This window comes from Chrysemys picta, chromosome 4 (assembly GCF_011386835.1).
Source record: "Chrysemys picta bellii isolate R12L10 chromosome 4, ASM1138683v2, whole genome shotgun sequence".
Lineage (NCBI taxonomy): Eukaryota > Metazoa > Chordata > Testudines > Emydidae > Chrysemys > Chrysemys picta.
In genome coordinates, this window is record NC_088794.1 from 31,101,832 (window position 1) to 31,126,505 (window position 24,674).

At 47.9% G+C, this 24,674-nt stretch overlaps 1 protein-coding gene across 5 annotated transcripts in view; it reads right to left on the bottom strand.

The window, feature by feature from the left end:
• The window catches only part of EPS8L2 (EPS8 signaling adaptor L2), a 139,059-nt gene that overhangs the window by 89,925 nt on the left and 24,460 nt on the right, over positions 1-24,674 (bottom strand). For all 5 annotated transcript variants that reach the window (XM_005290613.5, XM_008174910.4, XM_065591931.1 and 2 more), the window contains 2 exons: positions 2,523-2,586; positions 1,696-1,751 (listed from right to left, as the gene is read on the bottom strand). In XM_005290613.5, the coding sequence (XP_005290670.2) occupies positions 1,696-1,751; positions 2,523-2,566 (100 nt within the window). In that variant the 5' untranslated portion in view covers positions 2,567-2,586. The remainder of the gene's footprint in view (positions 1-1,695; positions 1,752-2,522; positions 2,587-24,674) is intronic.

Below are 24,674 nucleotides of genomic sequence, written 5' to 3' on the forward strand. Positions count from 1 at the left end.
TCACTTTACAGTGACAAATCTCCAGGCAACCAGTCTGCAACTCTAGAGCAGGGGTAGGCAACCGATGGCACGCGTGCCGAAGGCAGCACGCGAGCTGATTTTCAGTGGCACTCACACTGCCCGGGTCCTGGCCACCGGTCCGGGGGGCTCTGCATTTTAATTTAATTTTAAATGAAGCTTTTTAAACATTTTAAAAACCTTATTTACTTTACATACAACAATAGTTTAGTTATATGTTATAGACTTACAGACTTCTAAAAACGTTAAAATGTATTACTGGCATAAATTAGAGTGAATAAATGAAGACTCGGCACACCACTTCTGAAAGGTTGCCGACCCCTGCTCTAGAGCGACAAATATCCCAGGCACCCCACCTGTGACCACGATCACCTTACAGTGAAAATATCTCAGGCAACCAGTAGGCAAAGGCAAGTTTCTAATCAAGTCTGAGCAACTCATTGCATTGCTGCTGGAATGCTTTGATAGTCTACAAAAACCCAGAACAGAAGAATTGCCAGAATTCCACAAGGTTGTTTAGTAATTTTGCAGCTGGAAAGCAAAATCAGAAAAGCCCGGTTCTGTTCTATTCTGGCTTTTATATCTGCACCCATCACATTGCACTCACAAAACTAACGTTACATACCTGTGCCTGGATCCTGCTAATGAAGTCAATGAGAATTCTACACACAGAAGGCTTTCCAGACCACAGCTAGAGTACCCCAAACTAAGGAGCTTTTATCTTCCTAGCTGAACTGGGTGGAGGAGAAGATTTCTCTTCTCACCCCCTTCCCTTGCTTGTTCAGGCCATCACTACATAGTGTGGACCAGATCCTTGGCTAGTGTAAATTAGCTGAGATCCATCAGTAATGTTGATGATTATTAATACCTATCTCTGATACAATGCTTTTATATGTAGGTCCATTGACTTGAACGTGGCTATGTCAAATTACACCAGCTGAGGATCTGGCCTGGCATGTTCCTCTGAAGCTCTTCTTGTCCTCTAGAAAATGATCCCTTGTAAACTCTCTCTTCTTTGAAAGCTTCAGAGGGTATTGACTTTTCATGGTGTACTGAGTAATTAACGAGTATAATCATTAACCTGCTCACAACAGTCTTTTTTAGCTTCGCACTATTGAGAACCTGGTTGTCTGGCTAAATCAACCAGAGAACTTTAGGGATAATGTGGAAGTGTATCTGCTTTGCACAGGCTTGTAACACTAGCAAAATTAATACGGGAGTGGCAGCCCCTATCAGAGTGGCTGCACTAAGTGGTTGCAATGGCATGACCGCTAGTGCAGAGAGGACATGTGCCTTTCTGCCACCATGTCATGAAAACCTGCTGTAAACATGGTGTATAGGAAAACAGATGTCGTCTGCCTGTTTCCTGCCACATAGCACCTCAGCAGGGAGAAGTATAGGAAACAGTATTGGAACAGACCCATGGCTTGTCTAGTCTGGCATCCTGTCTGCAGTAGCTTCTTCTACTGGATGCTTCATTGGAAAATGAGAAGCCCCTTAAAGGTGAATTGTGACGTGTCCATGTCAGTTCATCTCACAACCACCCCACAGTGTCCCACCATGAGATACAAACAGGAAGCCATGCAATGAAGATGCCTTCAGCTTTCCCTGCTCCCAGTTTGAACCTGGCAATCTTTACTCAGGCAAATAGCAGCAGCAGCCTAGTGTATGACTTACCGTATAAATCTTTTGCACTCATTCTCGAAGCACCATCTGCTTTGCCCAAGCTGCTGCTGCAAAAGGAAAGAAAAGGAGCAAATAAACAATAAATCTCAAAAAAAAATTTGTTGTGTTTTTTTTTTTACTGGATTCATTATGTGATTCATTTGAGCAATACAGATGGTAACCAATTGATCTGGTCTAGTGCTTGAATGGCAAACGGCAATGGGCTTTTCAAACCAGCCTAATGGCAAACGGCAATGGGCTTTTCACATCAGCTTGCGTTAGTGTGTAAGTGAGGTAGTTATCAAGACCCTGCCTGGTGAGCTGGAGGAGTATCAGTCACTGACACCAATTCTCCAGTGACACCTCTGATTGCAACAAGCTGGGAAGCCTTGCAGGAAGCTCGAATGCCATCATGTTTGCACAGTCTGTTGTTGGAGAGATCTAATTTTTGTGAGGGGAGGGGATCTGACCTACTCCTGTTTGAGGTTTCGCTCACTACAAAGAGTAACCCACTGGCTTTCCCTTCAGACAGGTCAGACCTAGAAAGGGCAGAGGACCCCCTGCCTAAGACAACAGATGTATGGATCTTCCACCACTGACCATCACCCATTTTTCTTTCTTTGTTCTCCCAGCATCCGCTGGTCCCTTCTAGTCTGTAGGGCTTTGTCACAGGCTGGCTTGCCCTTTAAGGCAAGCTGGGCTCAGCCTTGTCTGTGACCAAACAGCTATTCCCCAGAGAACCAGGAGTGGAAGGAAATGTGTTTGTGGTGGCAGGTAGTAATCTATTGCAGTTCTTGGGGATGAGCCATTCAGTCAAACTTTGTCATTCAGGTTCTTACTTTGCAGAGCCAGGCTGGCTGCTGGTAGATCCTTTGAGACTCATGTTGCTGTCAAGACATTAAACTGTAACAGAAACAAAGGAGTTGCAGTTAGCACATTCCGCATTCCACTTGTTTGACCTGATGAAATATTTGCCTGAGTGTGCACCACACTTCACAATCAGACTTCGTTCAGCATCTGGGGCTCCAGCCTCTGATTCTGTGTCCACAGTCAATAGGTGCATCTAAATACTATTATCTGCACACAATAATGTGCTTCCATAACCTCTTTCTCTCCCCCCCCCATCTCTTTGGCTTGCTATATTTCCCTATATAGAACACCTAATGTGTGCACACACACAGACAAAAGTCCTGGATTCAAGTTCCACAGCAGGTTGTAGGCCCATTCCTAACCTAATGCTTTCAGTTTGTTCTATGTTATAATGTCATCAAACAACAGCGCGGTATCATTAAAGGCTGCTGCAGTGTTAGAGGTGCGTCATTTAGATGACAGATTAACCCATGGTTCCCTCTGTTCATCTCTGCCCAGGTAGAAGGTAAAGCCTTTTAAAGCCAGTTCCAGTGCCTGAGGCTGTGTATGTGTGAATTGCTGCTGAGCTCACAAGGGCGGCTGCTTTCTCTTTACAATCCCCACACTGCTGATATCTGATGGATCTCTTTGTGCAGGGCTTTAGGATTGCTGGAGAATGGGCTGTGCTCTATAAACCCCAGTTGTGCTCTGTTCACTTTAGGGCTGTTTTATGTGCGGTTCATACCTCCCCTGAAACCACTGCACCATGGTCACAACTTAATGCAACCTCTCTGAAGTCCAGAGTGTTGCGTGGGCGTAAATGAGAGCAGGATTTGGCCCAGGGAGTTGGCAGTTTACCCCCAGGATCCTAGAACAGAAAGCTCTAATGTGGGAGGTGACTGACAGAGGGGTCACCTTGAGAACTGTACCACTTGTGTTGTTTCATAAATTCTGTCAGAAAGCGTAAAGCTGTGAGATCTACCTCCCTTTCTCCTCCTGTTGGTTTCTGAGGTAGCAGCCCCTGCATGCCGCCCCATCAGAAAATCCATTATTGTGGAGGGATGGCAGAGCTTTATACAAGTTCCCATAGAGAAGCTGCGTGGAGTTCTACTGAATCTGGACAAGCCATAAAATGAAATGATTTTTAACTCATGATTGATAACCGTGGGACATCAGGGGAATACACCATTGCACCCAGGAGAACAGCCAAAGAATTTATCCTGCATAATGGTCTAGCAAGAGCCTCAAAGGAAGTCAGAGCCACCTGCCACCTATTAAAACTTGCTGTTCAGGTTGCCAATTCTCCAGGATTGGCCTGGAGTCTCCAGCAATTAAAGATTCATCTTTCATTAAAGATTATGTCGTGTGATGAAACCTCCAGGAATATGTCCAACCAAAATTGGCAACCCTAATTTGCTGTAAGTTCCATGTTCACATGAAGGCTTCATAAAGTCTCATCTGGCCAAGTGTGGGATTCACATGCATGGCCATTGCTGGCATTTCAATGGGAGTGTCACATGTAAATTCCCCGCATTTATCTAGAGTAGAAAGATGCCAATGACTTTCTTAAAGGTCAGGCTGTGACAGCCACTTCAGTAACAGAGTGCAGTTACAGTAGAATGAGTGGCACACGCTAAGGCCCTGATCCAGAACTCACTGAAGTGGGTGGAAGGCTGCCCATCAGAAATCAGGACCCCATTGTGCTAGGTACTGTACACACACACACACACTAATCTCTGCCTGAAAGAGGTTACAGTCTAACTGTGTGATGAGAGGCAACAGGTGGATTCAACAAGCAGACATGGGAGCATGATGTGATAGTGAGATTAATGACTAGGGTACTAAGCAGCAGTCACAGCGTACCAGGTGCCTGGCCACGCTCAGGTATCTGTGGGTGTAACCCACACTAATATGGAGTGGTGCTTTGTCTCCCTCTAGTGGCTAATGAGAGTGCTACCACCGCTCAAACTGCACAAGCTCCTGTAAATCAAGCAGTAGGGGCTCCTGCTTTTTAAATCTAAGGTCCAAGGGTCAGTCCCTGCAGATGGACGGGAGGGCTGGTGTTATATTAGGTTAATTAATACAGATCATAGCGTCACATTCCACCCCGGAAGTGGCTTCACTAGTGGTTGAATGATTCCCTGTATCTATATGGGGAGCATGATCAACTAAGCATGAGCTCCCAAAGTATACCTGGGGCCAAAAATGCTAATGCGATCCTAAAATGCATAAACGGGAATCTCGAGTAGGAGCAGAGAGGTTATTTTCCCTCTGTATTTGACACTGGTGTGAGAGCTGACTATCTCCAGCTCTGGTGCCCACAAATCAAGAAGGATGTTGATAAATCGGAGACAGTTCAGAAAAGAGCCACAAGAATGATTAGAGGATTAAAAAGCATGCCTTACAGTAATAGACTCAAGGAGTTCAATCTATTTAGATTAACAAAGAAGATGAAGGGGTGGCTTGATTACAGTCTATAAATACCTATATGGGGAACAAATATTTAATAATGGGAGCTTCAATCTAGCAGACAGAGGCGATCCAATGGCTAGAAGTTGAAGCTAAACAAATTCAGACTAGATATACAATGTAAATGTTTAACAGTGAGAGTAATTAACCATTGGAACAATTTATCAAGGGTCATGGTGGTTTCTCCATCACTGACAATTGTTAAATTAAGATACACTCTAGGAATCATTTTGGGGAAGGCTTGTGTTACACAGGAGGGCAAACTAGATGATCATAGTGGTCCATTCTGGCCTTGGAATCTATTATTATAATTATTTATATTGTGGTACCAATGCTAGGTAAATTGAGTGAGAGCCCTCCGCCCAATGAGCTTACAGTCTAAAAGAAAACACAAAACAGGAAACACGAAAAGAGCCCACGGGTTTCAGTACTTCCATCCCTTTCATTTAATGCAGCATTATTACTATTATTTGTTAGTAGTATTTAACCCTTGCCTGATTTCCCACCCCCGAACTATTTCATTATGATGAAGTCTCATGTGATTATGCCGCTAATACTTCTCACCAATAGGTCTTGTCTATATGTAACTGAGGGTGTGATGTCTAACTGAGTTAGTTAAATCTGTGCAAAATCTTCTTTTGTGAACACTCTGAATTTGATTTTAAACCTGGCTTATATCAATTAAACTCAATTCCTTATCGACAGATCTGTAGCTGAAAAGCACTATACAAGAGTTAGGGAGTGGTATTACTATTATTAAGCTAAATTGCGATAAAATGAGTTTAAGCGGGTTTTAAATAGATTTACAGTTAAACTGTTTCAACTTTGAATATAGACATGGACCAAAGAAAATGTGTGAGCACTGAGGCCTGTGATCAACCCCCCCCCCCCCCTTCCTTTTGGGTTCTTTCCTCTCTGGGGGGCATCTCCAAAGCCTCCAGTACTGGTGCAGCCTCCAGCGCTCACTCTGGGTTTTGCTTGCTTTCACTGTTTCTTACTCATGCTTTCCTGATGAAAGAATTCCTGAAATCTCTCTTTATCTTCCTGATGGGCGCGGTTGTTTGCTACATATTTCATGGGGCGCTAGGTGTGTGCATTTTAAAAAGAAACAAGAGGCAAATTTAGTAATATATTATTAGAACATTGTGTATCAGGATTGCTTTGTCTCTGCCACTATTTGCTTCTGTTGTTTCCTCCCCAGACCTTCCGTTTCTCATCCCCCACAGTAGGAAATTTGCCTTTGTTTAAATCAATATTTAAAGTAGCAGTAGATGTGATACATCTGGACTTCAGTAAGGCTTTTGACACATGATATTCTTTAAGCAAACTAGGGAAATGAGGTTTAGATGAAATTACTATTAAGTGGGTGCACAACTGGTTGCAAAACTGCACTCAAAAAGTAGTTATCAATGGTTTGCTGTCAAACTGGGGGATATATCTCGTGGTGTCCCACAGGGGTCTGTCTTGGGACCAGTACTATTCAATATTTTCGTTAATAATTTGAAGGATGGGGCTGGGGAGAGTATGATTATAAAATTTGCAGATGCCACCAAGCTGGAAGGGTTTGCAAGCACTTTGAAGGACAGGATTGTAATTCAAAATAATTGTGTTATACTGGAGAATTGGTCAGACATCAACAAGATGAAATTCAATAAAGACAAGTGCAAAGTACTACACTTAGAAAAAATCAAATGCACAAATAAAAAATAGAGAATAAGTGGCTAGGCACCAGTACTGCAGGATCTGGCAGTTAGAGTGGATCACTGAGTCGACAGTGTGATGCTGTTGCTTAAAAGGCAACTGTCATTCTGGGATGTATTAGTGGGAGTGTCATATGTAAGCAGGGGCGGCTCTATGTTTTTTGCCGCCTCAAGCACAGCAGTCAGGTGGCCTTCGGTGGTGTGCCTGCGGGTGGTCCGCGGTCACGTGGATTCGGTGGCGTTTCTGCAGGTGATCTACTGGTCTTGCGACTTCGGCGTACCCGCCGCTGAATTGTCACCGAAACTGCGGGACCGGTGGACCTCCCGCAGGCACGCCGCTGACTGCCGCCCTCACAGCGACCGGCAGACCGCCCCCACCCCCGCGGCTTGCCGCCCCAGGAGGTATAAGACACGGGAGGTATCCTGCTCTGCTCAGCACTGGTGAGGTCTCAGCTGGAGTACAGTGTCCAGTTTTGGGCACCATGCTTTTAGAAAGATGTGAACAAACTGGAGAGAGTCCAGAGGAGAACAAAAATGATAGAAGATTTAGAAAACATGACTGTCAGGAAAGGTTGAAAGAACTGAGCATGTTTAGTCTTGAGAAAAGAAGACTGAGGGAGACATAACTTCAAATATGTAAAAGGTTGTCATACAGAGGAGAGGTCAATTGTTCTCTGTGTCTCCTGTCTTAGTTTGCAGCAGTGGAGTTTAGATATTAGGAAAAAAGTTCTAACTATACAGATAGTTAAGCACTGGAATTGGTTCCTACAGAGGCTGCACAATTACTGTCTTGGGAGGTTTTTAAGGACAGGTTAAACAAACACCTGTCATAGATGGTCTAGGTATACTGAATCCTGACTCAGGACCGGGTGATGGATTAGTTTCATTGCACTGCGACCCACTTCTGACAACAAAAATTACTACACGATCCCAGGAGGGGGGACCAAATCCCAAGGGCTTCAGCCCCAGGTTGGGGGCCTGTAACCTGAGCCCTGCCACCCAAGGCTGAAGCCTTCAGGCTTTGGACCCAGGCTGTGGGGGTGGGGCTTGGGCTTGGGTCCTAGGACCCAGCAATTCTAATGCCAGCTCTGACGACCCCATTAAAACGGGGTCGTGATCCACTTTGGGGTCCCAACCCACCATTTGAGAACCGATGGATTAGATGACTTCAAGAGGTCCCTTCCAGCCCTACATTTCTGTGATTCTATTATTCTGTTTTGGTGAACTATTCCAGGTTAATTTTATCTGATGGTGTAGGGCAGTGTTTTTCAAAGCCCATGGATTGTGAATGCTAAGGGGGGTCACAAAAGGCAGTCACGGGGGTTGTGAGGCATTGAATATTGGTACTTTTTTACTCTTACTTTTATAATAAATGTGAGAGGGTCATGAAAATTTTTGACTTTGAATAAAGGCTTGCCAACCTGGAAAGGCTGAGCAATGCTGGTGTAGTGTATAGGAATAGTAATAAACACCTCGTTCTTATATAGTGCTTTTCATCTCAAAGTGCTTTGTAAAGGGGGTACATGTTAGAGCCGGACGGAGAAGCTTCTACAGAAGCATATTCCATCAAAATATTCAGTTCCAGCTCAATCGAAATGCTTCATGAAATAGGGTTGATTTTGCTGGAATTTCCTTTCTGAAGAAAACTGGAATAAAAAGTTCTGACAATGTTGAAATGCCCCGTTTCAACGTTTTTGGAATGAAATGATTTTTCATTTTGAAATTACTTTCTGTTTTGAAATTTTGTGTTCTAATACTCAATAAAAAATGTTAAAACTTAAACAACACATTTCAGTCTTTTCAAAATGAAAGACTTTGATCGACCCATAATACATTTTGTTTGGAATTTTCTTTCCTGGAAAATTTTGAAATTTTTGGTTTTTCATTGTGATTTGCAAGGAAGCCAAATTTCAAAATCTCAAAAGCCTTCATGAAATGGAGTTCTGTCCTCCGCATGGTGCTAGTCAGTATCATCCACCCCCATTTGACAGATGGGGAAACAGAGGCACAGAAAGTGATTTGTTCAGGGTCACACACAGGCCAGTGACAGAGCTGGGAACAGAATGCAGGTTTCCTGAATGCTCTAGCCACTGGAGGCCATACTGCCTGGCATAGTATTGCTATCTAGGGTAGTATCTCTCTAAATAGGAATATCCCTATATAGCTCCGATGGGATGGCCTCCCTAAAAAAAGGCTCATCATAAGCAGAGCAAACAGTTAAATGAAATTGAACTGAATATGTAGTCATGTTATTGGGGCATGAGATGAAGCCACTCCAACCAAACATGCTAATGCCACTTCCTGTATAGTCCTACAATAGAAAAGGGTTGGTAGGAAGTGAATCTGTTGATTAAAAATAGCTACAAAACCTACAGATCTGCTGTAGATCGGCCAAAGCTGCAACATTTGAATACATATCTTAATTCCTATTCGTTATTTGGATTACAGTTGTGTTCAGAGGCACCCACAGAGATTAGGGTCCCTTTGGGCTAATCTCTGTACACACACACACAGTCTCTGCCCCAAAGAGCTTACAACCTAAATAGACAAGGCAGATGGGTGAAGTGACTTGTCCCAGATCACCCAGCAGGTCAGCAGCAGAACTGAAGTCTCCTGGGTCCCAGTTCAGTGCCCTATCCACTAGTCCACCCTGCTGTAATGTAAGGGGTTGATTGCCGCTAGGACTGAAGCAAAACTCCTATCTCCAAAATGTGAGCTAGCTAACGAGTAATGCTGAGAGCTTCACATTGGAGTTTAACCCTTTCGCTGCCAACAGACCATGTCCTTGTCTTCATCAGCCTTGCAACTGAAACGTCTGTCTGTGTGACTGGCATGATGACGCCTATTTTATGGATCAGCCCCCAGGGGCGGATCATGTTTTCCTAGGTGGAGCTGGCATATCATATTCAGCATGGGCTGGGTTAACTGGAGCAAGCACAGAAAGGGGTTAATTAAGTCAGCTGTCTGATGCACTTCTTTGCTTATTTTCTGGCCCAGGAAATGTTGAATTGTCCCTAAGAGATGATGCATTTTCTAAAGTCTCACCAAACAGTGGGACTGAAATGTAACGGAAATCTGAACAGAATCCTAATCGGGGAGAAGCTTTAGCACGTTAGCCACTGCCATGTGATCACTCCAGCTGCAATGGAACCTGTGGGTGTCAGCAGGAGCAAAGGGAGCCGGGCATGACATGGGCCAGCTCTCATGTTACTGTCAATGCCAGGTTCCCTCCCTCTCTTCCTTCAAAGTGAGTGAAGGGGACAACGGACACAGGCAGGAGAGAGGTCTGGGCAGTGAGAGCAGGGCTGGCACCTCCCATGGATGCTGTCAGGCATAATTAATGAATGCATAGGAAATACTTCCTGATCCTCCGACAGAGGAGACCCCGCACAAGGACCAAATGTTATTAGTGGAAAGGTGTTGGCGATGATGAGATGTTTGTGATAGAAACGCTGCCTTTGGGGGCCCGCGCAGGGGGCAGGTCAGACCTTACTCTGCCTTTGGTGACCACACTTGTGGTCAGTGCCGATAGAAAGGGTCACACAAGAATGCTAGATTAGGGAAAGCCTGAGCAAATAACACCAGGCTCCAGTTAGAAACATTAGCTGTTGATCACATGATGTTATCTCTTAAAGTGCCCAGGATAACAAAGCTCCATCTGTTCATGCTGTTGGACAGTTTTGGAAGCATATGTAGCGCTGGGGAAAGGTGCCTAATTGGTGCCTACGTCTGCCAGCAGCTGTACAAGCTGCTCTACGCTGCTCTGCCAGCACACATCTACCAGCCTGAGCTGTTCACCTCCAGAGGCGAGAGTGTCGTCCCGTCTTCCATGGCCTGTTATGTCCCCCCCCCCCGCCCTGTTACTGGGCTCCTGGAAAACATTAATGGGTTCATCTTCACAGCACTCCGGGGGGGAAGTATTAGCCTTGTTTTACAGGTGTGGGGTGAGGCATTGAGTGACTTGCCAAGGCACATAGGGAGTTTGTTGCAGAGCCAGGAATTGAACTCAACTCTCCTGAGCCTCCATCTAATGCCTTCATGATAGAACCATCTTCCATTGTTTCCCCATCATGGCTCTGCTGGGTTTGCCAACGAGGGTGCCTGTTAGTGCCAACTGCAGTGTGGTTTCTGTGATGTTGATACTAATACACTAGGTCAGAGGTTGGCAACCTACAACACACGTGCCAAAGACAGCATGCGAGCCGATTCTGAGTGGCATGCTGCCTGCCCACTGAGAGGAGAAGGAGGAGGGGCGGAGGGGCTGGAAAGCGCCATGCTGGGGGAAGAAGCAGGGGAGGTGGGAAGCTTGGCTGCCGCAGGACCAAGCTTCTGCCTCCTGCCTCCGCAGGGGAGAGCGGTGGGGGAGGGTCCCTGGCCCCCAGCCCCACTCAGCCCCCCCGCCCACCGTTCTCCCCTGCGGGGGCAGGACGCAGAAGCTTGGTCCTGTGGCAGCCAAGCTCGCCCCCTCCCCCGTTTCTTCCCCCAGCGTGGTGCATTCAGGCCCCTCCCCCCCCCCGCCTTCGACGGCCCTTGTGAGGGCGAGCGGAGCCGAGCGGAGTGGTAGCGTGCTCCCTGCTCCGTAGAGCAGGCAGAGAGAGGTAGGGACGGGCCTTGGGGAAGGGGGTGGAACAGGGCATATCCCTCCCAGCCCCCTGCCATGAGCCGCTCAGGACAGGGGGCTGGGAGCACCCCCACGAGCCGAGCACCCCAGCCTTCTGCCCTGCACCCCCCAGCCCTCTGCCCTGAACCCCCCCAAATACACACCCAACCTTCTGTCCTGCACCCCCACAGCCCCATCCCTCTGCCCTGAACCCCCCCCACCCCAACACACACTCAGCCTTCTGCCCTGACCTTGAGTCGCCCCAACACCCAGCCTTCTGCCCTGCACCCCCACACCCCCCCCAGCCCTCTGCCCTGCACCTCCACACACACCCCAACCCTCTGCCCTGACCTCCCCCCAACACCCAGCCCTCTGCCCTGCACCTCCACCCCCCCCAGCTTTGTGCCCTGCACCCCCACACATACCCAGCCTTCTGCCCTGCACCCCCACACACACCCAGCCCTCTGCCCTGCACCTCCACACACACCCCAACCCTCTGCCCTGACCTCCCCCCAACACCCAGCCCTATGCCCTGCACCTCCACCCCCCCCAGCTTTGTGCCCTGCACCCCCCCACACACCCAGCTCTCTGCCCTGCACCCCCCCCACACCCAGCCTTCTGCCCTGCACCTCCACACACCCCCAGCCCTCTGCCCTGACCTCGAGTCTCCCCCAACACCCAGCCATCTGCCCTGCACCCCCACACACCCACCAGCCCTCTGCCCTGCACCCCCCCACACACCCAGCCTTCTGCCCTGCACCTCCACACACACCCCAGCCCTCTGCCCTGACCTCGAGTCGCCCCCAACACCCAGCCTTCTGCCCTGCACCTCCACACACACCCCAGCCCTCTGCCCTGACCTCGAGTCGCCCCCAACACCCAGCCTTCTGCCCTGTACCTCCACACACACCCCAGCCCTCTGCCCTGACCTCGAGTCGCCCCCAACACCCAGCCTTCTGCTCTACACCTCCACACACACCCCAGCCCTCTGCCCTGACCTCGAGTCGCCCCGCTCAGCCCGCTGCAGGCCTAGGTGAACAGAACCCCAGGCTGGAAGTGGGCTGAGCAGGCTGGCGGCGTAAGAGCAGCATTTTAATTTAATTTTAAAGGAAGCTTCTTAAACATTTTGGAAACCTTGTTTACTTTACATACAACAATAGTTTAGTTATATAATATAGACTTATAAAGAGAGACCTTCTAAAAAACTTTAACATGTATTACCGGCACGCGAAACCTTAAATTAAAGTGAATAAATAAAGACTCGGCACAGCACTTCTGAAAGGTTGCCTACCCCTGCACTAGGTATTGGTCTGAGATCACTGGTTTATTTCACATATGCTGCCTAACAGCCATTTGATGGCAATGAATTGTCACCACTACCAACCTAAGCTGGATTTGAACATGTGAACGAGAAGTGAAGGGCTCTGTCACCCACCACCAAAAAATCCATCTGTCTAAACAAAAACAAATGAAGAAGAAAATGGTTCACACTCAAGGAAGGTCTGTCTTGTTTTAGTTGGAAGGGAAGTCAACTGTTGCAAGGGAGACCAGCACCCGGCACTCAGGTGTTGGCTAGGGTTACCATACGTCCGGTTTTTCCCGGACATGTCCGGCTTTTCGGCAATCAAACCCCCGTCCGGGGGGAATTGCCAAAAAGCCAAACATGTCCGGGATAATGCCAGCTGGGCACTTCCCCTCCCGCGGCTGCTCTGCTCCTCCCCTGACTCTTCGGCTCTGTTTAAGAGCCGAGCTGCCTGAGCGCTATGGGCTTCAGGCAGCCCCCTTGCCTCCGGACCCCAGCCGCTGGCTGGGCACTTCCCCTCCCGGGCTCCGGCGGCGCAGGGTCCGGAGGCAAGGGGGCTGCCCGAAGCCGGTAGCACTCGGGCAGCTCGGCTCTTAACCAGAGCCGAAGAGTCAGGGGAGGAGCAGAGTCTCCGGCCGCAGCGGCTCTGCTGCTCCCCTGACTCTTCGGCTCTGTTTCAGAGCCGAGCGCTACGGGCTGTGGGCAGCCCCCGTGCCTCCGGACCCTGTGCCGCCAGAGCCCGGGAGGGGAAGTGCCCGGCCGGGGGCGCAGGGTCCGTAGGCATAGGGGCTGCCCGAAGCCCAAGCGCTACCGGCTTCACGGTTTGCCGGGCAGCCTCCAGACCCTGCGCCCCCGGCTGGGCGCTTCCCCTCCCGGGATCCAGCTGCGCTGGGGAAGCGCCGGCCGGGGGCGCTGGGTCTGGGGGCTGTCCGGCAAACCATGAAGCCGGTAGCGCTTGGGCAGCCCTTTTCGCGTGGCTGGGAGTGGGAGGGAGGAGGCTCATGGCTCCTGCCAGGGCCAGCTCTGGCTTTTTGGCCACCCCAAGCAAAAAAAAAAAAACCTGCGGCGCGGCTGGAGCACGGGTGCAGGGGGACCGGGTGGGGGGAGGCGGAGAGAGCGGGTGGGAGAGAGAGAGAGAAGGGGGTGGCCAGGGTTACAGCAGGGCTTCGCTCCGGTTGGCGGGGAGGGAAAGAAGAGGACTGCCCTGTAGGGCGCTCTGGTTCTCCGCGCCGCCGCCCCCTACAGGGCAGCCGGAGCGGAACAAAAAAAAAAAGGGGGGGCCGTGCTGCCCTAGGATTGGGCAGAATGCCGCCTCCAACAATCTGCCGCCCCAAGCACCAGCTTGCTCAGCTGATGCCTGGAGCCGGCCCTGGCTCCTGCTTTCAAATGAGGGGAAGACTGACCAACCTGTTTAAGGGGCTAGTAATTTGGTGTGCCTTAATTGTGAGGCACCCAACTTGAGCTGCCTTAAAGGGTCCAGATTTTCAGAAAGTGCCGCACCTCCAGCCTATGAAAATCAGGCCTTGGTGAGGCGTCTATAACTGGACACCTGAAGACTGAGGCACTCACAATTGTTAGTTGTTTTTGGAAGATCTTGGCCTATTGCTTGTGTGAGAACACACCTAGGTGAGTGTGAGATTGAATCCAGCCTGTGTGTGTGCAGGGCCGGCTCCAGGCATTAGCTTAACAAGCAGGTGCTTGGGGCGGCCCAGGGAGAGGGGCGGCACCTGCGGCAATTCGGGGGCGGCAGGTCCCTCACTCCCTCTAGGAGCGAAGGACCTGCTGCTGAACTGCCGCCGCTGATCGCGGCTTATTTATTTATTTATTGCTTGGGGCAGCAGAAATGCTGGAGCCGGCCCTGTGTGTGTGGCACTTCAATGCGACTAGAGGAGTGAGTGGGTCCTGCTAGGAACCTGAAACAAACACTCCCTGTTCTCCAAATTAAATATTTCACATTTCAGAGATTCTACAGAAGATAAACACATAGCTAAAAATAATCCACCGTGGTGGGGAGGTGACCGCAGTCGCTGTCAGCCACCACAGTGCTCTGGATTTAGCCAAAGCTAACTGGGCAGGTAGTCAGAATGGGACAGTGTGTCCGAAAGAACCCTAAGGCTGGGGAGGAGACGTCTCTGGGTGTCTAGTCTGAATGCAGGGAGCGTTCCTTTCATACTGACCGTTCCTTTCATACTGACAGTCCTCAGAACCCCACCCAGCTCCCTCCTGGAGCTGCTCCCTTGCAGCGCAGAACCAGGGGCAGGATAGTGGACTGTATTTGGGGGGTGGGGGAGGGGAACAGTAGAGGATCAAGACTCTGATGGTCCAGGTTTGTCCCATGTTAAACCTCTCCCCCCTCCTCCAAGGATCAGTCCATCTTCACAGGACTGGAGCAGCTCCTTGTCCCACCCCATCACACTCACTTTCCTGGGCCCTGCTGCCCAGCAGTGCTCAGCACTGACACCTCCAACAGGAGCCTCCTCAGCCCTCCCTGTGTCGCATCTCCCCTGCCCTACACACCTACCCATATCGTAGGTATATTGCAGAGCGTCAGATCTTCCCACTGACTGCAAAGTGTGAGTCGGATCAGAAACCAAGGCTGGTCTCCCCTTGACTGCACATGGTAGGGTAGATCAGCAGCAACAAAAATGTGTCTCTTCCACAGTTAACCTATGTTGTTATGCTACTATTATGCTTCCAGAGCTGAAGAATTCTCCAAAGAACCCAATACCCTCTGTTATCTAAGCTCCTCAGAAACAATAATAAACTCAGGATTTGTACTAAAATAAAAAAAAAGTTTCCTGAGAAAAGGCTTAGGTGGGGTGAACTTCCCAGCATTGAAAGTAAACCACCCATGTGTTTCTCCTGAGGCTGGGCTTGGCATGGATTGCTCCCTCGGGGGAGGGACTGCGAGGTCACTGCCAGATTGGATTAGAGCTCAGACAGGGACTGCCTCTGTGGCTGCCCTCCTTAACATGGATCAACAGAAGGGGTTAGAGACTAAAGCCTGATCTTGCAAGCTACTGTTAATGCATTCAAAACATAAACTGATACCACAAAGCACCACCGCTGAGAACATGCCTGTATTTGCAGAATCTTTATACAAAATTTACAAAGCGTTTGGAAGGAGCTCTATTTCCCCTCCCATGTCAACCTGCAAGCCACACTTCATCTAGATAGATATAGCTCGAGTCCATTCCTGCAGAGCGCTGGAAGCTCTCAAAGCCCAGTGAGGTCAATGGGAGTTGAAGGCCCTCAGCAACTCACAGGATCGGGCCCAAAGCTAGTGAAGAGTCCAAAATAATAGCGTGTATACTACTACTACTAACAAAATAATATTCCTGCCAGAAGATGAATCTGTCCTCAAGAACATGACAGAACTGGCTGCATGCAAGTTCCGTCAGCATTGCTGATCTATAAATATCTGGGGAAAGTGCGGAATCTAAAAGATCTTGGGAGAAGTTTGGAAGTTGACTTCAGTGTCAGTCTGAAGGGAGAATTAGCAGAGGGCAGATTCTCCAGTCTCTGAGCTGATTCATTTCATCTGAATTTACCCTGTGCCTCTGTATGGACAGCCCTGTCAAATCCAAGTTAAGGAAAAACACAGAGCAGGTTTTAGCTTGTCATGTGTCTGCTGATCACACGCCTTGCCAAGGATGCCATGTTGCACATTATCTCTGCTTCTATCAGGGTTAAACAGTTCTGGCTCAGAACTGGGCACTTTCTTTCCTGGCTTTTGAAATTCCCACCTATTCTTACTCTTTTTTTGCTTTTTCTCTCTGTGCACCGGTGGCAGAAATGCAAAGGGTGAGGAAAAGCTGGTAGCCATGCTGGGCCTGACTCTCCATTGCCTGGCACCTTGAGGAGGTACTTAACCCAGAGCAAAGTGGGCGTGGAGCACGGCCATTCTGATCTGGTGGCATTCTACGCTCATTGCGCACTGGTGTGACTACACACAGTGCAGGCCAAGGGTGAATTAGGCCCTCTAGTTGCAAAGGCCTGAAGGTGATTTTGAATAACTGGAAGAGCACAACTCCAATTTTATATGGCGTCTGATTTAAATATACCCCTTCCCCCAAGCCCCTGTGATAGGGTCTTGTTTTCTTCCATTCCTGGGGAGGCAGTCCACAGACAACAGCGGTCATCCCTGCACTGCGTCGCTGCCTTCTTCTCTGACTGACTCACTGCTTCTTCCGGGGTCCGTCGGAATGCAGGGTTTGGAGCCTCAGGATCCTGCCTTAATCAGTTCCTGAGGATCTAATAAGGGCTTGATGCAGGAATCTCTGGGTGGTATGGCCTGCCTGTGTTACAGAGAACATCCGCTAGAGGAACACAGTGATCCCTTCTAAAAGCCCGATTGGCTTAACATCTGTTACTCTATAATAATAATGAGAGCTAAGGCCTACATTTTCACTGCTTTAGTGTGCCCCCTTGAGAGCCCTGGGGCCTGATCTGAATCTGAGCCCCCATATTCCAGGTGAAATCAATGGGAGCTGTGAGTGCTCTGAAAATCAGGCCCTAGGTACCTCAAGACGGAGGTATCCCATAATGGAGACACCCAAAATTGGGAGCCTTTTGAGAATGCAGGCACAGGTAAATAAACGGGCATTGTATAGAAAAGCTCATTACAATCTTTTTAAAAGACCCAAATCAAAAGTGCCAGAAAGGCGGGTCTGTAATATGAGTCATTGATATGGAAAAACAGCTCCAGGCTCCCTGGGAATGGCTCAGTGCCTGTGTTTGCGGAGAGTTCCGTAGCTTTTTCTTGCCCAAAGCCTTGAAATGTTGGCTTGTTTTGCTTTTCTCCTCTCCCATTCTGCAATCAGTGAAACCTGCCACCTTGCCCTATAATTAGCACAGAGTCCACAACAGATGGGAACAGACCAAGAGACCTTTGGAAACATTCCTAATCTCAGCAGCAAGTCTGACTCAGGTGGCTGGGAGGAAGCAAGGACCTGATTCAAAGCCCATCCAAGTCAGCGGGAATCTTTCCATTGACTTCACTGGGCTTTGGATCCAGACCCCTTAGCGCCAGATAGGGCAGATGCTTGCTTAGGAGGTGCATTGGCAATTTCAGAGTGAAATGCTCTCAGATCTGAATAGCACAAATGGGAATATTTCTCCCTCCTCCACTCCTGACTCAGAACCATGAATCCAGGACAGTTAGTTCTCTCTTTCCAACCTGGCATTATACACTAAGGGCTAGCTCATCAGAGAAGTCAGTGGGAATAGTCTCATTACTTTCAATGGGAGCAGCATCGGATCTAAAGTCTCAAGATGAAAAGAATCCTATACCCCCCCCCCTCAGGTGCACCTTGTGTTTACATTATAAATCAGAGACTGGGCCAATCAAAATAGGGAATTATATTGCCTGGGAAGCTTGGCCAATCAAAATAGGGAATGGCTGTACGTGTGAGACTCATATTCTAATGAGTAGAGCACTGTCTAGCTCCTGAGTAGCAAGGAAAACTCCCGAGGAACATAATGTTCTACTCCAGCCAAACTCCTAACATGGCACTGAATGAGGGGCTCTGTGTTCACGCAAAGTGTGGAGGGTGTCTGTATGAATGGCAATGTGTCCATTTCTCCTGGCTGAGTGTTTGCATTTGAAGAGCTTTTCCTCACACACACCTCCCCCAGGAGCCAGAACTGCATCACATTTGCCATTTGGCTTCTCCAAGCTAGGAGGCACTTGACTTCTGAAGCAGCCGAGAGCTATGACAAGCAGTGGCATGTATGTGATGGTGTGGTCTAGTGGCTGGAGTGGAAGACAGAATGTCAGGACTCCCAGCTCTGTCACTGACTCACTGTATAACTTTGGGTAAGTTGCTTGAAGGTGCTATGCCTCCATTTTAAGAAAAGGGTATAATATACTGATCTACCTAATAGTGGGGGCTGAAAGCCTTAGTAAATGAATGCTCAAGAGTTCTGAGATCCTCACTTGAAATGGGGTGGAATATACTCGTGATGCATTGTTATTTAATGCCCCAAACTACACTATTTAAGCGCATCAATCAGAAAATGCAAAACCTTGCTTCCTCCAGCTGCTTTACTCTCAGACAGGCTGCATATCAGTGAGAGCACTTGTCATTTAAAAGCCCACAGTTGCTGCACAGTAACATGACAGATCACAGTTCTTTCCTTATACTGAGAGTAATACCTGTTACCGCAGCTACAGCCATATGGTAGCCAGGTCAGTGATTGGCTTCTTAGTGATGGTTATTTTAAGCTAATCATTTACCTGCATGAATATTTAATTAAAACCACTACTTAACACACGTGCTGAATGGCCAAATTAACATGTTAACACAATACAATAATCTCTAGTTTGCCCTTGGGAGAGATTCCCTTGTGTATAAAATACCTCTGGCCCTCAACACCAATTTGTTATCTGATTTCATAAGTGACCCATAAAGCTGTTCTTAACAGAGCTGACAGGCAAATGCATTGCAACATTCTGCTTCCCAGCAAAGGCCCTGTATACACTAGGACCCCACGCCCATCAGATGATTTATTGATGGGGTTGAGCTCAGTGAATTGTGTGTGACTGGTTGGCTGTTGCAATTCTTTTCCACCAGCTCCACCTGAGAGATTGGCTGCTAAGGATGTTTTTGACACTCCCCCAAAGGTGGGTGTTAAAGCTGGACTCACTTGCCTGGCTGATATTCAGGCTTGCAAAGGGATAAAGTCACTCCATGAAAGACTGAAACCAGGGGTGGAGACATTGCTTTATACCCATTGGTTAACAGAAGAATGCCTCCGCAAGGAGGGGCAGTAAATGTAAGGCATGGGGCTTAGCATTAAGAATTTACAAGTGCCTGCTGGCTGGCCTGCCTCCCCAAGGGGGATGGACTCTGGACCAGGTTCAGAGCTGACTCACACACCTTGATTGATGTCAATGGGAGTGCAGCTGGGTGCAAATCCAGATTGGTGAATCTGGCCCCTCCCATTTAAGGAGATGGTCTCCATTTCTCAGGGTCCCTTTCCTGTTAAACTGCTGGCTTCTTCATTCTGTTGAGTTGAGAGACCTCTGTCAGGCTCCCTCAATGCCCTTATTGGAATAAAGCTGCAAATATTCCCGTGTCTGACCCTACAGGTGAGTAGTTGCTTCACCTGCCCTGGAGTCACCCTCCTCCCCTTTCCAGGGGGTGCCTGGGGCAGTTCACAGATGCCTTCATTTGGGATAAGCTGTCGCATCAATAAATTCCATTTACAAGCGTGGGAATTTTGAGCGGTTTTTGCTGGGGGATGGAGGATTTAGATGTTTCATCTCTTGAAACCGTGTCTGACACTTTAGGGCTTTTTTCAGTATGTAAGCTAACTATTGCTGCTTTCATCTCCCGCTCCGTTTTTATTTCTTACTCACGTCCTGTCTGTATATTTTTGGACACTTGCTAACAATTCACTTTGGGCTGAAACCTGGCACTTAGGAACTCGGCCTAATAGGGAGTGTCCCTATAAAACAAACAGACATTGTTTGAGCTGGTCTGGTGGCAGCACAACCACATGGGGGGAGGGCGTGAGTCCCAGCCCTAGGCCTGGCAGAGACTGGGAGTGCTACTGAAGCAGCCCATTCAGCCCCTGGACAATGTGTGGAGTGGCACTGATGGGCTCTGGAAACCCTACTCCCCAGAACCCCTCCGGGGATCAATAGATTTCCTAGCCATCCATGGCTTGGGTTTCTATTTGACAGTAGTGAGTTGGAGGAAGTCTTGCACAGAGGGCTGGCTGGAGCTGATCAACAATATGCCATGCCCAGCCTGTACCTGTAGGGTAGCATAGCTCTGAATGATGTGGCATTTCTGTAAGGTGATATCCCTGCAGCTGCTCCTCCTGTGTGCCCGACACACTTCTGCTGTTAATATTTCATGCCTGCTAGTCTTCCTTGCACTGCTGCACAAGAGGTGCCTATGCCAGCCAGCTCCATTTACAGCTGCAGCCAGAGAGAATGAATGGATTTTTGTTTGGAGTGGTGTTAGGTTTCCTCACCCCTTGTGGTCAGAGTCCTCCTATGGGGGTAGATGGCTCTGCAAGGGGGTAGGGAAGCTGATCTGGCCAGACTGATTTGGCTGGCAGGATCAGAAGGCAGTGAGAGTCTGTTGGATGTAGATTACATCCTGTAAACAAATATCAATGTGTCTATGAGCCAAATTATCAGCTGGCATAACTCCACTGACCTAGTCCACTGACTTCTCTGCTGATGTAATTCCACTGAACTTGGCCCTCAGCATCCACTGGGGAACAAAGTCCCAGTGTTCATGCTTGACTGTGTGGTAGATATGTGGGGGGATCCCAGTCAACATAGGAGCATAAGAATTACCATATTGGATCAGACGTGTGGTCCATCTAGTCCACTATCCTGTTTCTGACAGTGGTCAGCAGTAGAAGGTGCAGGAAACTCTACTATAGGCAGACATAGTCTAACCCCCCCCAGGAAGGTCTCTCCTTAATCCCTAATAGTTAGAGATTGGTTTAAACCTGCAGCATGGGGCTCAATACCTCTTCCAAAATTTCTATTAGCATTGACTATTATAACTTTGGATAGTCGTGTTATCCATGTAAATGTCCAATCTCTCTTTGAATGGTGCTAAATTCTTGGCCTCAACAACAAGCTAAACTGCACTGCCCAATTTAGTGTACAAATACATGTTTTCACTGCATTTGTACATCAGTTTGCTGTATTCCAGCAATGTCTTCACTGTGTCCTTTTTTGCATGATGATGGGTCAGATTCTCTGTTGCTTTACATCAGTACAAAGGGGGTATACGATGCTATTAAGTCAAAATAAAACTGTACTGAATCCAGATCTTCTGAGTTCCAGTCTTAATCACAACACCATCATTCCTCTCGGGTTTTGTAAGGAATCTCTAAAAATATTGCTGGCGGCAGAACCCCAGTAATCTGGCTCTGTGGTCGTTACTCGAGCTGGTTGAAACTCAAGAATTTCCATTCTGCAGGAAACTTTTTGAAATTTGTTTTTATTCCAAAATTAAATGATGACCAAAAAAAAAAGTCTCACCAAATGCAGTTTTCGAAAAGCTGTCATTTTGGATCAATTAAAATGTTCCATTTCGATCAAATCAAAAAGTTGTGTTCCACTTTCAACAGGTTTTTTTTTTTAATTTGTAATATCAATTTTGAAATGAAAAGTTGTTTTGAAACAAAAATCAAAATGTTCCATTCTGTTAACGTCCAAAGGGAACATTTTGACAGCAAAATGCTTTTTTTGTTTTGTTTTTTGTTTTGTTTGTTCTTTGGTTTCTTTTCTTAACAAAATTTGGTCACAATCAACAGGAAAACTTTCAGTTTTGACAAAATGGAATTTGTCAATGGAAAACTTGTGGCCATCTCTACTCATGACGTCCTCTTCCAAGTCAGAGCTCCAGGAATAACTAACTTTGTTTGCAAACATCGGAATAAGGGCAACAACAGACTGTCAACTAAAAATGAGGATAAGTGAAGGTTTTGGTTTTCAAAGTGCCGTGGAAGCAGAGTGCTGGCTTTCAGTCAGGTGAGTCCTATTGTATTTCATTGAAGTCATTTTATTTCTTCAATTGCCACTTCCAGCTATTGATAAAGAAACATATCCGCCAAAGGTGCAAACACAGAGGCATTGTGGTACCAGCCAACTATGTTTGAATCATAGATAATCCCTATATGGTGCTTGTTTCAGTCTCTCTGATGACAGGAGTTGGGATTACAACCAGTGTGTGTGTGGAACAGGGATCCCATTTTCTGAAATCCTGAATTACCTTTAAATGTTTCAGTATAGCTCTACAAAACTTGCTCTCATCTATTGCAGCCTGCCATATCACTGCGCTGCATCTCTGTTAATATACAAGGAGCATATACTCAATAGACAAGGTGGGGGAGAACTAGTTCAGTTTGCCATTTAAACAGATGCTAAGGCAGAAAGGATGGATCGGGGGTTCAGTTCCCTGCTGCACCACAGACTTCTTATGTGACCTTAGGCAAGTCACTTAGCCACTCTGCCTCAATTGCCATCTGTAAAATGGAGATAATGCAACTTCCTCACAGGTCTATTGTGAGGATAATTACATTAAAGATCGTGAGGTGCTTGGATATTATGGTAATGGGGCCATACTTGGAGAGGGAGATGGTGTGTCCAAGGCTCACAGTTTGAATCTGGATCTCAACACTCCCAACACCAAAGTGTGTCACAGATTGGGCTGAACCCTAATCCCAGATTCCAGTACTGGCTGATGCATTGCCTGCCTTTGTTCAAAGCCTAGTGTATGGTTCTGCAGGTAGTTTCTGGCCACGTTTTAGTATTTGGCTCATTCTGTTAAGGAGAGTTTTTGGAGATGTGGTTTATGTTCACACCAAGTGTGAGCAGCTGGAATGATGTTCTAATGAGACGCCCATTTAGCTCACATTTGAATTTGAACTCTGCAATCTGGTCTGCTTAAAAGACAGGCTAAAGCTCTGAATTCTCTCTAGTAGCTTGAATCTAGTGTGCAGTTGTAATGATTGGCATTTTAGTCGGCACTGAGGACTAGACCCTGGACCTACACAGCAAAGAGTGTGAGCCTCTACAATTAGCGCTAAATCAGAACTAGTTCCTCTAGCTAGGAGCTGTTGGAAACATATCCTCTGTGGATCAGGCCCAAAGGGGGATGTATAACACATACCAAACGGTGAGTTACACAGTAACCAAAATGATCCCCTGAGAGACCTTCCAAATGAAGTCTGTTTGCTTTGCTTTGCCCTTTGTTTCATTTCGCATGGAAGGATGTGTGTCGCTGGATTTGTCCAGGCAGCTTAAAAGGGCCATTTCTAATCTTAATGATGCAGAAGCATTTTAATAACCGCAGCACAAATAATTAACCTGGAACAAGGGGGAAAAAAGCTGTCATTGTATCTGAGCTCTGGACCCATGTTTGGGATCTTGCTCTGTGTCACAGAACATCAGCCATGTGATTTCTCCTGGCTCCTTATCAGAGCTCTTGTTCTTGGGCCAAACAGTAGAAGTTTTGGCAGGTGCCTGCTGAAACACGCTAGCTGGCGGAGGAGGAACCCAGCGGAGTGGGCAATAGTGCTGAGAAGAGAAGGGGTGGAAAAGTCATCTGTGCAGCACAAATACTACCTCACAGACGTAGGATGCACCAAACCCCTTGCAATCAATGAACCCATCAGGACTTTACCAGCTTCCCCCAAGTTGTCCCCTCTGAGCTACCAGGTCTCTTGTATGTCTGTGCAGAGGCTTGACTCTGATTTCCAGCCCCGAAGGGTGTCGTAGGTAAAGCTCTGCCTGTGGGCACAAAGGAGGGGCACCCTTGTTCGATACCCTTGTGCTAGTTCCCAGGGGATGGGTGGGCAGGGAATGAGGGGATCAGGACTGGTGCTCATCTAATGGAAAGGCACTTTTAAAACCATTCAGGGCAGCGGGGTGAGCACAATTGGTCTTTGTGAGCTCCTGGCACTGCCAGGGGAGAGTCTGGCAACAAAGACCCCTTTTAGCCTCAGACTGATGGGCTCCTGGAGCTGAAGGGAGAGTTAGTGGTGGCTGTTTTAAGGGCACAGTAACCTAGGCCAGTTAATACAGCCTGTGCAGCCTGAGGCTAAATAGCAGTGGAGAATCTGGCTCAGCGAGAACTGTCAGGCAGTGGAATGGCTTCCCAAGGAAAGAGGCAGAAACCCCAGCTCGTGGGGCACTTCAGAGACGGACAACACCCTTTAGGGTAGGGACTGATTCGTGTAGATTTTCCAGACTGTAATTAAACTCGCCCTACGTTCTCTTTGAATAGTAATCAGGACTACTGTTCTTCTGCACCCCATCCACTGGTTAAGGGAGCTGTTAATAACGACACACAGCCATGGACAGCTGCCAATACATGGTTTTTAGTGCTTCATTTTCTAGATCATTGTTATGGCCAACTCCAGCTCGGATGACAAGTTATTCACTTTGATTTAATTACTTATTAAAATTTGAACACCCACAGTCACATGGAGACGCAGCAGGAAAAGGGTCCTCCCAATCCATCCCATGCGTGACAGGATCACCAAATCAGCTGGGCACTCCCAAGGTGTCATGTGCATGCACTGGCAAGTG